Source organism: Pseudoliparis swirei, chromosome 24, assembly GCF_029220125.1.
Source record: "Pseudoliparis swirei isolate HS2019 ecotype Mariana Trench chromosome 24, NWPU_hadal_v1, whole genome shotgun sequence".
In the NCBI taxonomy this organism is placed as follows: Eukaryota; Metazoa; Chordata; class Actinopteri; order Perciformes; family Liparidae; genus Pseudoliparis; species Pseudoliparis swirei.
The window spans coordinates 27,980,113-27,995,112 of record NC_079411.1 but is presented as its reverse complement, the minus strand read 5'-3'; the positions used below and the strand labels follow the sequence as shown (position 1 = coordinate 27,995,112).

At 47.4% G+C, this 15,000-nt stretch overlaps 1 protein-coding gene across 1 annotated transcript in view; it reads left to right on the top strand.

Annotated features, from left to right (window-relative positions):
* Nucleotides 1-15,000, top strand: part of maml3 (mastermind-like transcriptional coactivator 3) — a 135,989-nt gene that overhangs the window by 50,440 nt on the left and 70,549 nt on the right. The window contains exons 2-3 of the mRNA XM_056409034.1: nucleotides 4,552-5,367; nucleotides 7,945-8,844. Coding sequence (XP_056265009.1) covers nucleotides 4,552-5,367; nucleotides 7,945-8,844 — 1,716 coding nt within the window. The remainder of the gene's footprint in view (nucleotides 1-4,551; nucleotides 5,368-7,944; nucleotides 8,845-15,000) is intronic.

Below are 15,000 nucleotides of genomic sequence, written 5' to 3'. Positions count from 1 at the left end.
ATCTATTGTCTCCACCTCTACCATGTCCTCTAGTCCTCATCTATTGTCTCTACCTCTACCATGTCCTCTAGTCCTCATCTATTGTCTCCACCTCTACCATGTCCTCTAGTCCTCATCTATTGTCTCCACCTCTAACATGTCCTCTAGTCCTCATCTATTGTCTCCACCTCTACCATGTCCTCTAGTCCTCATCTATTGTCTCCACCTCTAACATGTCCTCTAGTCCTCATCTATTGTCTCCACCTCTAACATGTCCTCTAGTCCTCATCTATTGTCTCCACCTCTAACATGTCCTCTAGTCCTCATCTATTGTCTCCACCTCTAACATGTCCTCCTCTAGTCCTCATCTATTGTCTCCACCTCTAACATGTCCTCTAGTCCTCATCTATTGTCTCCACCTCTAACATGTCCTCTAGTCCTCATCTATTGTCTCCACCTCTACCATGTCCTCTAGTCCTCATCTATTGTCTCCACCTCTAACATGTCCTCTAGTCCTCATCTATTGTCTCCACCTCTAACATGTCCTCTAGTCCTCATCTATTGTCTCCACCTCTACCATGTCCTCTAGTCCTCATCTATTGTCTCCACCTCTAACATGTCCTCTAGTCCTCATCTATTGTCTACACCTCTACCATGTCCTCTAGTCCTCATCTATTGTCTCCACCTCTACCATGTCCTCTAGTCCTCATCTATTGTCTCCACCTCTAACATGTCCTCTAGTCCTCATCTATTGTCTCCACCTCTACCATGTCCTCTAGTCCTCATCTATTGTCTCCACCTCTAACATGTCCTCTAGTCCTCATCTATTGTCTCCACCTCTAACATGTCCTCTAGTCCTCATCTATTGTCTTCACCTCTATCATGTCCTCCTCTAGTCCTCATCTATTGTCTCCACCTCTAACATGTCCTCTAGTCCTCATCTATTGTCTCCACCTCTAACATGTCCTCCTCTAGTCCTCATCTATTGTCTCCACCTCTAACATGTCCTCCTCTAGTCCTCATCTATTGTCTCCACCTCTAACATGTCCTCTAGTCCTCATCTATTGTCTCTAACATGTCCTCTAGTCCTCATCTATTGTCTCCACCTCTAACATGTCCTCTAGTCCTCATCTATTGTCTCAACCTCTACCATGTCCTCTAGTCCTCATCTATTGTCTCCACCTCTAACATGTCCTCTAGTCCTCATCTATTGTCTCCACCTCTAACATGTCCTCTAGTCCTCATCTATTGTCTCCACCTCTAACATGTCCTCTAGTCCTCATCTATTGTCTCCACCTCTAATATGTCCTCTAGTCCTCATCTATTGTCTCCACCTCTACCATGTCCTCTAGTCCTCATCTATTGTCTCACCTCTAACATGTCCTCTAGTCCTCATCTATTGTCTCCACCTCTAACATGTCCTCTAGTCCTCATCTATTGTCTCCACCTCTAACATGTCCTCTAGTCCTCATCTATTGTCTCCACCTCTAACATGTCCTCTAGTCCTCATCTATTGTCTCCACCTCTACCATGTCCTCTAGTCCTCATCTATTGTCTCCACCTCTAACATGTCCTCTAGTCCTCATCTATTGTCTCTACCTCTAACATGTCCTCTAGTCCTCATCTATTGTCTCCACCTCTACCATGTCCTCTAGTCCTCATCTATTGTCTACCTCTACCATGTCCTCTAGTCCTCATCTATTGTCTACCTCTACCATGTCCTCTAGTCCTCATCTATTGTCTCCACCTCTAACATGTCCTCCTCTAGTCCTCATCTATTGTCTCCACCTCTAACATGTCCTCTAGTCCTCATCTATTGTCTACCTATACCATGTCCTCTAGTCCTCATCTATTGTCTCTACCTCTAACATGTCCTCTAGTCCTCATCTATTGTCTCCACCTCTAACATGTCCTCTAGTCCTCATCTATTGTCTCCACCTCTAACATGTCCTCTAGTCCTCATCTATTGTCTCTACCTCTATCATGTCCTCTAGTCCTCATCTATTGTCTCTACCTCTAACATGTCCTCTAGTCCTCATCTATTGTCTCTACCTCTACCATGTCCTCTAGTCCTCATCTATTGTCTCCACCTCTACCATGTCCTCTAGTCCTCATCTATTGTCTCTACCTCTAACATGTCCTCTAGTCCTCATCTATTGTCTCTACCTCTAACATGTCCTCTAGTCCTCATCTATTGTCTCCACCTCTACCATGTCCTCTAGTCCTCATCTATTGTCTCTACCTCTAACATGTCCTCTAGTCCTCATCTATTGTCTCTACCTCTATCATGTCCTCTAGTCCTCATCTATTGTCTCTACCTCTAACATGTCCTCTAGTCCTCATCTATTGTCTCCACCTCTAACATGTCCACTAGTCCTCATCTATTGTCTCTACCTCTACCATGTCCTCTAGTCCTCATCTATTGTCTCCACCTCTAATATGTCCTCTAGTCCTCATCTATTGTCTCTACCTCTACCATGTCCTCTAGTCCTCATCTATTGTCTCCACCTCTACCATGTCCTCTAGTCCTCATCTATTGTCTCCACCTCTAACATGTCCTCTAGTCCTCATCTATTGTCTCCACCTCTACCATGTCCTCTAGTCCTCATCTATTGTCTCCACCTCTACCATGTCCTCTAGTCCTCATCTATTGTCTCCACCTCTAACATGTCCTCTAGTCCTCATCTATTGTCTCCACCACTAACATGTCCTCTAGTCCTCATCTATTGTCTCTACCTCTAACATGTCCTCTAGTCCTCATCTATTGTCTCTACCTCTACCATGTCCTCTAGTCCTCATCTATTGTCTCCACCTCTACCATGTCCTCTAGTCCTCATCTATTGTCTCTACCTCTAACATGTCCTCTAGTCCTCATCTATTGTCTCCACCTCTAACATGTCCTCTAGTCCTCATCTATTGTCTCCACCTCTACCATGTCCTCTAGTCCTCATCTATTGTCTCTACCTCTAACATGTCCTCTAGTCCTCATCTATTGTCTCCACCTCTACCATGTCCTCTAGTCCTCATCTATTGTCTCCACCTCTAACATGTCCTCTAGTCCTCATCTATTGTCTCTACCTCTAACATGTCCTCTAGTCCTCATCTATTGTCTCCACCTCTACCATGTCCTCTAGTCCTCATCTATTGTCTCTACCTCTAACATGTCCTCTAGTCCTCATCTATTGTCTCTACCTCTATCATGTCCTCTAGTCCTCATCTATTGTCTCTACCTCTAACATGTCCTCTAGTCCTCATCTATTGTCTCTACCTCTAACATGTCCTCTAGTCCTCATCTATTGTCTCCACCTCTAACATGTCCTCTAGTCCTCATCTATTGTCTCCACCTCTAACATGTCCTCTAGTCCTCATCTATTGTCTCCACCTCTACCATGTCCTCTAGTCCTCATCTATTGTCTCCACCTCTACCATGTCCTCTAGTCCTCATCTATTGTCTCTACCTCTAACATGTCCTCTAGTCCTCATCTATTGTCTCTACCTCTATCATGTCCTCTAGTCCTCATCTATTGTCTCTACCTCTAACATGTCCTCTAGTCCTCATCTATTGTCTCCACCTCTAACATGTCCACTAGTCCTCATCTATTGTCTCTACCTCTACCATGTCCTCTAGTCCTCATCTATTGTCTCCACCTCTAATATGTCCTCTAGTCCTCATCTATTGTCTCTACCTCTACCATGTCCTCTAGTCCTCATCTATTGTCTCCACCTCTACCATGTCCTCTAGTCCTCATCTATTGTCTCCACCTCTAACATGTCCTCTAGTCCTCATCTATTGTCTCCACCTCTACCATGTCCTCTAGTCCTCATCTATTGTCTCCACCTCTACCATGTCCTCTAGTCCTCATCTATTGTCTCCACCTCTAACATGTCCTCTAGTCCTCATCTATTGTCTCCACCACTAACATGTCCTCTAGTCCTCATCTATTGTCTCTACCTCTAACATGTCCTCTAGTCCTCATCTATTGTCTCTACCTCTACCATGTCCTCTAGTCCTCATCTATTGTCTCCACCTCTACCATGTCCTCTAGTCCTCATCTATTGTCTCTACCTCTAACATGTCCTCTAGTCCTCATCTATTGTCTCCACCTCTAACATGTCCTCTAGTCCTCATCTATTGTCTCCACCTCTACCATGTCCTCTAGTCCTCATCTATTGTCTCTACCTCTAACATGTCCTCTAGTCCTCATCTATTGTCTCCACCTCTACCATGTCCTCTAGTCCTCATCTATTGTCTCTACCTCTAACATGTCCTCTAGTCCTCATCTATTGTCTCCACCTCTAACATGTCCTCTAGTCCTCATCTATTGTCTCTACCTCTAACATGTCCTCTAGTCCTCATCTATTGTCTCTACCTCTAACATGTCCTCTAGTCCTCATCTATTGTCTCCACCTCTACCATGTCCTCTAGTCCTCATCTATTGTCTCCACCTCTAACATGTCCTCTAGTCCTCATCTATTGTCTCCACCTCTACCATGTCCTCTAGTCCTCATCTATTGTCTCCACCTCTAACATGTCCTCTAGTCCTCATCTATTGTCTCTGCTTGTTCTTCCAGCTCCAGCAGACGGTGAAGAGGAAGCTGGACAGCGTGCGGTCGCCCCTCAACGGCGAGCACAACGGCGGCGGCTACTCGCCGACAACCAAGCGGCTGCGGAAGGACGTCTCCGGCGGCCTGGACGCGCTAACGGGACACCCGAACAACAACAACAACAACAACGGCAGCGCTCCGCCCATCTCGCCGCTGCATCACCAAATGGACATCAAGCCGTTGCTCGGCGGGCCCAACACGTCCACCGGAATCAACAACAACAACAACAACAGCAGCAGCAACGCCACCAACGGAAACCACGTGGGTCAGCCGTCCGACGAGCTGGGGAAGAACGGCGGCGGCCATCTGCCGGACATGAAGCTGAACGGCTCCCTGGACCTGGAGGACAGCTTCGGCCTCCTCAAGGACCTGAAGCAGGAGCCGCTGGACGACGGCGGCGGCCTGGAGTCCTCGGACCCGCAGTCGCTGTCCAATCAGAACAAGCTGTTCTCCGACATCAACCTCAACGACCAGGAGTGGCAGGAGCTGATCGACGAGCTGGCCAACACGGTGCCGGAGGACGACATGCACGACCTCTTCAACGAGGACTTCGAGGACAAGAAGGAGGCGGAGTTCGGCAGGCCGGCGAACAATCAGACGCCGGGCCCGCAGGAAGCGGCGGGGAACACGACGGCGCCGGCGGTGGCGCCGGTGGTAGCGCCGGTGGTAGCGCAGGCGGCAGCGCCGGCGGCAGCGGCCCCGCCTCCTCCTCCTCCTCCTCCTCCTCCTCCTCCTCCTCAGCCTCCGCAGGGGGGGCCACAGGTCCCCATGGGCTCTCCACAGGTCAGTAAGAGGGTCAACAAGATGTCGCATGACGTCGTCTCTAAAAGGGAAAGTTCTACTGCATTTGTTGGCGTGTTCTTACTTTAAATGTGCATACATGTGTATGATATACATCTGAAGGCACACTACAGATTATCATGTATAATCCATAACTGATGAAAGGATTCCAAGGTGATGAGTAGGATTGTCTCTATTTAAAGGCTTCAACTACTTTTTAACCAATTCATAGAGATCTCTTCACACAGGCGTGTCCTTCTCTAAATGACTAATATTTATATTAATATTGATATTGACATTCCTTTATTTGTCCCACAGTGGGGACATTTCAAAGATCCCAGCAGCAGTGCACATCAGAGCAGCAATGAAATAAATATAAAACACAAAAACAACGCAATACTAAAAAACTAAATACTAAATATAGAGGGGGAAATAAAGTAAAGTGCAGAGTTTGCCAGGATACATGAACACACCTGTGAGCGTCACACGAAACACACATGACATCGGGGTTATGATGTCATACATCTTTAAAGCTAACTGTAAGATATTTTTGTTGACATTTCAAGGCGTTATATTATAAAGTATTCATAATTATTCCAACCAGGTCACGAAGCAGAAACAGAGATGATTAGCTTAGCATAAAGCTAGCCCGGCTCTCTCCAAAGAAAACGCATAACTACGTATCGGGGTTCGTACGGTCATGAATCACCTGGAAAAGTCGTGGAATTTTAAAATGGTTATTTCCAGGTCTGGAAAAGTCCGTGAAATTTTTTTTTTAATCACAAAAGTTTTGGAAAAGTCCTGAAAATGTGTTATATTCACATTTTGTTTGAACATGTTCATTATTTTAATTAAACTATTGTCTGATTTAAGGTTATATACTCATCTATACACCGAGATTTCACAAAATATTTGGTCCTGGACACCCATGAACCTGCGTATTAACCCTGACGTATGTAAAGCTGTCAGATTAGCAAGTTGTGTTTAATTTTTCTTCATAATGTCACAGACAGAAATGTAATAACACGTTGTGACCATCCAGGCAACAAGACCTGAGAAATAACTCAAAGCACCGTCGATATTGTCCTGTTTGTACACAGAGCAGGAGGCGACGTGTTAATGAGAAAGCTTCCGAGGTGTTGACGGGCGTAAGCGTTCCAGCAATCCGTCTTTATTCTGAGGTAAAAGCCACCAGGTGTTACGTGAGAGTTAATCGGGTTCGTACGGTCACGGAAAACACGGAAAACATGGAAAAGTCATGGAATTTATTAAATGGTTATTTTCAAGCCTGGAAAAAAAGAAAAAAAATCCCCAACATTTTGTAAAAGTCATAGAAATGTATTGTATCTGCATTTTGAATTTTAAATAATTATTATTCTTGACGCTCTAAATATAAGCCGCCATACGCTCTTTCACACTCGCAGCGCAAATTTTACACGCTGCAAGTGAACGCACCGTAACTGAGAAGACATACATGTTTTATTCTTTTAATCTAAACTATTGTCTCATTAAATTGTCTAATTTAATGTTATTTACTGTATGCTTTGGAATTCTCTGTTAGTTTAAATACGAGATGTTCTCTCTTTTTCATGTTTATACACCAAGATTACACAAAATATTTGGTCATGGAAATTTGGTTTAAAGTCCTGGAAACCCATTGGTCACCATGTGGATGAACCCTGTTCATTGGTCATGAGGATGAACCTGTTCATCGGTCATGAGGATGAGCCTGTTCATTGGTCATGAGGATGAACCTGTTCATTGGTCATGTGGATGAACCCTGTTCATTGGTCATGAGGATGAACCTGTTCATTGGTCATGAGGATGAACCTGTTCATTGGTCATGAGGATGAACCTGTTCATTGGTCATGAGGATGAACCTGTTCATTGGTCGTGTGGATGAACCTGTTCATTGGTCATGAGGATGAACCTGTTCATTGGTCATGAGGATGAACCTGTTCATTGGTCATGAGGATGAACCCGTTCATTGGTCGTGTGGATGAACCTGTTCATTGGTCATGTGGATGAGCCTGTTCATTGGTCATGTGGATGAACCCTGTTCATTGGTCATGTGGATGAACCTGTTCATTGGTCATGAGGATGAACCTGTTCATTGGTCATGAGGGTGAACCTGTTCATTGGTCATGTGGATGAACCTGTTCATTGGTCATGAGGATGAACCCTGTTCATTGGTCATGTGGATGAACCTGTTCATCGGTCATGAGGATGAACCTGTTCATTGGTCATGAGGATGAACCTGTTCATCGGTCATGAGGATGAGCCTGTTCATTGGTCATGTGGATGAACCCTGTTCATTGGTCATGTGGATGAACCTGTTCATTGGTCATGAGGATGAACCTGTTCATTGGTCATGAGGATGAACCTGTTCATTGGTCATGTGGATGAACCTGTTCATTGGTCATGAGGATGAACCTGTTCATTGGTCATGTGGATGAACCTGTTCATTGGTCATGTGGATGAAACCTGTTCATTGGTCATGTGGATGAACCTGTTCATTGGTCATGAGGATGAACCCTGTCACGGCGTCTTACGAGATTCTTTTGCGTTCCGTCTCTTCAGGTCCGGCCGTCCTCGTCGGGCCCTCAGTTCGCCACCACCGCCAACGGAACGCCTCCCCAGCAGCCTTTGCAGCAGTCTCCGGCCGTCGCCATGGCGTCGGGTTCCCCGTTGCACAACTGCGTGGCGCGCTCCCCTCAGACGCCGACCCAGGCCCAGACGCAAGCCGTCTCCAGGCCCGCGAACGGATACCTGATGAACCCGCAGGGCCCCGGGGTCAGCCAGGCGGGCACGGGGCCCAGCGTCGGTCAACCCGTCGGCCCGGCAACGCCGGAACTTTCTCCAGCGGAGCAGCTGAAGGCGATGGCTCAGCAAAGGGCTAAACTCCTGCAGGAGAAGCAGCAGCAGCAGGCGGCGAGCTGGTCCCCCGCGGGGGCGCCGACCAGCCCGTATAACTCTGGACCCTTTAGCCAAGACAAACCCAACAGCCCCATGATCTACCCACCGCAAGCCTTCAACGCGCCACAGGGCCCCCTAGTGGCCGGGATGACCCCCAACAACGGGCCCAAGGCCTCCATGAACAACTACCTCCCTCACGGCCACATGGGCATGATGGGCCCGCAGCCCGGCGGCGTCAACCAGAGCGCCATGACCAAGCAGCAGCAGCAGACGGCGGCCATGTTGTCCTACAACAACACCAAGCCGCTGAGCCACTTCAGCGGCAGCGGGGTCGACCACATGGGCCAGAGGATGACCCCTCCCATGGGGGGGAACACTCAGGGGAAGAACCCCATGATGCCTCCTTACATGGGCGGCGGCCAGGGCGCCGGGCCCGGCCAGACCCAGGGGCCGATCCCGGGCCAGACGGCCCACCTGAGCGAGGAGCAGAAGAGGATGCTGCTGATGAAGCAGAAGGTGCTGAACCAGAACACGCCCTACAGCGCCATGCAGGCCCACGGACAGGTAAGGGAGCGGCGGGCGGGGTCGGTTGCGGGGTTTTTCTGCGGGTTCTTCTGGGAGGAAGGTGTCCTTCTACTGCCTGATTTAAAATCATTCTCCGGATGCAAACGGAAAGCGTTTACTCTGCTGCGTTAGGAGTGCGGTGGCGTCGCGGAGCTCGACCCCGTGACCTTTCGAGGAGAGCAATCAGGGTCATGGAATTTTAAAAAATGGTTATTTCCAGGTCTGGAAAAGTCTTTGAATTTTTTTTTCATTCCAACTTTTTTTTGGAAACGTAATCGAAATTTGTTTTATTCATATGTTCATTTTCACAGCTTGATTTAAAAGAATAAACATTTATATAGATCTGTATTCTTTTAATCAAAGCGTTGTCTCTTTAAGGTCATACGCGACACACGGAGATGTTTGGTCATGGTCATTTGGTTTTAATCCTTGAAACCCATTTGTCAGCTGTTTTTTTATGATATAAAACGCTGTAAAGGTTTTCTATAAATATACAGATAACTTTGACTTTTTAAAATACGTGTGAATGGCAAGAAAATAATAAATACAAGATACTACGAGCTTATCAAACAGTTGATCGGCGGACAGAGTTGTTTTTTTAACCAAAAACCTTCCGTAGGTGTCGGGAGGTAAGATGGCCGTAGTTTCCCCAGCAACAAGCTGGGCTGGGGAAGAGGAAGAGGAAAATGGCCTGTCGACAGCGTATTGATGCCTCTGCAACACTAGCAGCACTGATGGCCACACACACACACACACACACACACTCCTCCTCAAGCGCATGTACTCACACACACACACACTCCTCCTCAAGCACATGTACTCACACACACACACATACACACACACCGCGCCAAACAACCCGAAAGCTAAACGGCTCATATCCCCAATCCGTCACAGCTGACCGATGCCTCACACCGGACCCGCTAAGCCCGGCGAGCCGCCCGTCGTTAGCCAAAGCCCACCTCGGGCAGCGGCTCAGCCAGGTGTCAGGTGTCCTTAATAATCCAGGAGGAGGAGGAGGAGCAGGAGGAGGAGGAGTAAACACCACGCCGGTGTGGTTCTTTATCTCAGGGCCATTGTGTGTTATTGTCAATATAAAGTGTGTGTGTGTGTGTGTGTGTGTGTGTGTGTGTGTCGTTTATGATTCACTTCTCATCGTTGTCTTCTCCTTTTATTTCTCTCTCTCTCCTCCTCTCTTCCTCCCATGTGTTCATGATATGGCTACAGTCACCTCCCGTCTGGTGTCCTCCTCCTTGCCCCCCCCCCCCCCTGCCAGGGACACTCAGCACCAATAAAGGAGCAGATTTATTAATATGGGGCCTTTGTGGCTGCTGCCTGAAGGGGTGTGTGTGTGTGTGTGTGTGTGTGTGTGTGTGTGCACATGTATGTGTGTGTGTGTGTGTGTGTGTGTGCACATGTATGTGTGTGTGTGTGTGTGTGTGTGTGTGTGTGTGATTTGGGTAGGAGGGGAGGAGGTGGAGGGGAGGGAGAGGGAGAGGAGGAGATGCAGAGGGGAGGAGGGAGAGGAGGAGACGCAGAGAGGAGGAGGGAGAGGAGGAGGGAGGAGGAGGAGGAGGGGAGGAGGAGGGGAGAGGAGGAGGAGAGAGGGTGAGAGGAGAGGAGGAGGAGGGAGGAGGAGAGGAGGAGGGGGAGGAGGAGGAGGAGGAGGGGGTAGGAGAGGAGGAGGGGAGAGGAGGAGGAGGGAGAGGAGGAGACGCAGAGAGGAGGAGGGAGAGGAGGATGGGGGAGACGAGGAGAGAGGAGGAGGAGGGGAGATGAGACGAGGAGGAGGGGAGATGAGACGAGGAGAGAGGAGGAGGAGGGGAGGAGGAGGAGAGGAGGGAGGGGAGGAGGAGGGGAGGAGGGAGAGGAGGAGGGAGGAGGAGAGGGGAGGAGGAGGAGGAGGAGGAGGAGGAGGAGGAGGGAGGAGGATGAGAGGAGGAGGAGGGAGAGGAGGAGGGGGGGAGGAGGAGGAGGAGGAGGAGGAGGAGGAGGGGGGGAGAGGAGGAGAGGAGGAGAGGAGGAGAGGAGGATGGGGGAGAGGAGGAGGAGGGGGGGAGAGGAGGAGGAGGAGAGGAGGAGAGGAGGAGGATGAGGAGGAGGAGGGGGGGAGAGGAGGAGAGGAGGATGCGGGAGAGGAACGAGTCGGAGGAGAAAAAGGCAAACGCAGAAAATAAAGCTTGCTGACCGTGATGACGGAGCGTCTTCAAGCGAAAGTCAAGAGGCCGGAGAGAGAGAACACAAGTGGGCGTCGCCGAGCGTCTGACACGCTCAATATTCACGGCGCGGCGTTCGTGAGCTTCATTTGAGCGATGCATACGGGACGTGGACAACGGGCGGCACCGGCAAGATCCACCGGTTACACGCGTCGGCGGGTCGAGGAACTCGAACCCGATGATGTCATCTGGTGTCGCCTCACAGCTCTCACTTTATTTACCTGGTGATGACAGAGAGGAGCGGAAACGGCTGCTCACTGGTCTTGTTCTGGACAGCTAATGGCTAACAGCTAAAGGCTAATGGATAACAGCTAATGGCTAAAGGCTAATGGCTAACAGCTAATGGATAAAGGCTAATGGCTAAAGGCTAATGACTAACATATAATGGTTAACAGCTAATGGATAACGGCTAAAGGCTAATGGCTAATGGCGAACAGCTAACGGCTAACAGCTAATGGATAACAGCTAATGGATAACGGCTAGTAGCTAACGGCTAATTGATAACGGCTAATGGCTAACGGGACAGCCGTTGCTCTGCGACATTTATCATTTATTGCCTTTTCTATTGTGCATCGACCACCACGTTTACGTCCTTGTCGTTGAACCAGGATAATTAAAGTCCACACACACTTCAGAGACCGTCACCTCCACCTGTTGCTCCGTCACACATAGAGCTCAACATAAAGAATAACTCCTGTCGGCCTGAATCGAGCCTGTTGGTTTCTCTGTCCTGAGTGTGTGTGAGTGTGAGTGTGTGTGTGTGTGTGTGTGTGTGTGTGTGCGTGTGATGAGCCCCCTCATCATGTTTGTGTAGCGATGCTAGCAGGGTTTATATTCTGATTTCTTTGTCTGTTAGTGAATGTGAACATTAACCTTTTGTTGTGTGTGTGTGTGTGTGTGTGTGTGTGTAGTCTCACAGGTGGTGCTTGAACGTGTCTCTCTGCTCCATCCTCTCTCCCCTCTGTGTGTGTGTGTGTGTGTGTGTGTGTCTGTGTGTGTGTGTGTGGCCTTGGCTAATCCAGTTAGCAGCTGCTCGGGGAAACTTCAGCCTCGCTCCTCAGAAGCTCGTTAGTCAAGCTTTAATTGTTGCTCCCTCGCTTTGCATAGCGCCATGACGCTAATTTATGCCCGTTGTCGCGGTTACCGTCGCCACGGCGGTGGATGTCTCTGTGGAAGCAGCAAGTGGGGGAAGTAAAAAGGCGCGCGTGTGTGCGTGTGCACGAGTCTGTGGACACTGTTTATGTGATTGTCTGAGTGTGACTGATGCGGTTGCCTCGCTACGTGTGTGTGTGTGCGCGTGTGTGTGTAACAGAATGATTATGAGACGGATGTGGCTTGTTGCACCAGCGCGTGTGTGTGTGTGTGTGTGTGTGTGCAGCTCGCAGTGCAGGGGCGGGTCTCTGGGGCTATCTGAGTGATGATTGGGTGAGAGCGGAGTGACAGGCGCTGGGCTCAGAGGTGGGCTTCTTGGTGTCATCCTGATCAATTGGAGCATGTGTGTGTGTGTATGTGGATGAGTATGTGTGTGTGTGTGTGTGTGTGTGCAGGAGGAAACACCGACTGTAGCCGATGCCGCCGGTCCTCACGGCTCCTGTGAGTCACGACACGACGACAAAGCTTTGTCTCTCCACCTCCGTCTCTCTCCCTCTATCCAGATGAAAATCCCCTCTTCTCATCCACTTTTCACTCTCTCCATCCTCTTCCACTGGAGGACCCTGACCTCCACAAGGTCACACGGGTGGCTTTAACACACACACAAGCAGAGCCGGTTTCCCCCTGACATACAACCACAACAAATCAGTGTCTGGACCCGTATTACCAAACTCACACCTCAGAAGAACAACGGTTATTTATCCACATTCAAAATGCACATTGTTAAAAATGTACCTTGTAGGCTACAAGGTGCATCCCATATGTATTGCATTGCATAGGTTATGCGGCACCTCGGGTGCAGGTTTTATTCAAGGCCTTTTGTAAGCTAATTTGCTTACATTTTTTCCCATTGGCTGCATCTTATATATATATATATATATATATTTATTTATATACATTTATTTATATATATTTATTTATCTACATTTATTTATATTATATAAATAAATATATATTTTATATTTATTTATATACGTTTATTTATATAAATATATTTATTTATATACATTTATTTATTTAAATGTATTTATTTATATATATTTATTTATATAAATGTATTTATTTATATATGTATATATATTTATTTATATATGTATATATATTAGGGCACTAAAATATTTTAACGCAATTAACGCAACTTTGTTTACTTCCGGTGTGCCTTGAAGTTTTTACACTCCTCTGAGTGTCAAGCGGCAGTGCGGTTTAACACTGTTTCCGTTTTTAAAACAATTATTTCTCCGCGAAAATAAGGATCATAAATCAGTTTAACTCGTAGATGAATCAGTCGGGTTTCCTCCTGCTCCTCCTTCCTCCCGTCTCCCCCTCTGATACACAGAGGAACGGAGGGGCGACGTGTCGGGGGACGCGGCGCGGAAAGAACTCGTCACACGAAACCTTCAACGTGATTGGTCAATCCGTTTGTCTGTCAACATTTTGCGAAAAAAACAACCAATGAACACTCAGTAAATCACAAAGGACCTCCCACCTCACAGATGAGGCTCATTAGCAGCCTGTCAGTCAGAGAACCAGAGAACACGGCACCAGGACAACTGAGCCTCATTGAATAGAGCTGAGATTGTTCTGGAATGTTTGATGTAGAACACGTGGGGGTGTGTCATATGCAAACGCCTTTAAAAGGTGAATTTAATTTTTTTTGTAAAATGTATAAAATGAGCCCAGCCTCCAGAGGGTTAACAGGACATATGTGAATGTCAGTCAGTCACCAAGGCCACTGGTTCTGCTGTTCAGTGTTAAAGATGACAGGACCAATCGTCTCAATATACTTTTTTTTTTTTTTACTAATCTGGATGTTTCACTGAAGAAACAATTTATCATCCACAATATTAAATACCTCGCTGGCACTTTATAGGTAGGAGCCTCTTTGAAAACACAGCTCTGTGTGAAGTTTGGTCTTTAAAAAGAAGAAGAAAAAAACTTTTAATCGAGATTAATGAATTTCAAAATGTGCGATTAATTAGTTAATTTTTTTAAATCGATTGACAGCCCTAATATATACGTATATATATATATATATATAAAACAAATATATAAATATATATATATATTTATTTTTAATTTAAAAAAATAAAAGATTTCATGTGAATGAAATATAAAATATCAGAATCGGCCTCAACAAAAACACCCGGGGACACCAAGTCCTCTCTCTCTCTCTTCCTCCCTCCATCCCTGTGAGGAGGAGATGTCACCTTCCTGCCCTCCCTCCCTCACATTTCATCTCCTGCTCACTCTGGTGCCCCCTCCCCCACCCTCTCTCTCTCTCCATGTCGCACACACATAAGTGAGTACAGCTCACTCTCTCACTCCTCCATCTCTCTCTCAGACTCTGCGTGGAGGGTGGAGACCACCGCCCTCTGAGATGCTTCCTGTTACCACAAACGGCCGTTCGTTTCTTCATTTCCTCCTTGCCAACCCTTTCGCCTCCTCTCATCCTTTCTTCTCCTCGCATTTCCTTTTTCCTCCCCTCTTCTCTCTCTCTTTTTTCCTTCGTCCTCTCTCTCTCTCTCTCTCTTCCTCCTCCTCTCCGGATGCTGTTAGTGCCGAGCTCCACTCCATCAGTCCCGATCAATAATGTGCGCGCGCATCAATTCTTATGTACGTTCTTAATATATATATATATATGTGTGTGTGTGTGTGTGTGTGTGTAGTGTGTGTGTGTGTGTTACAACCGTGTGTATTCATGTGTGATTTAATACTGTTCTCCTTATGAAAATGTTGGAGTGGGCACACAAAAGTGTGTGTTTATGTTTCTATATGTCTGTGTGTGTGT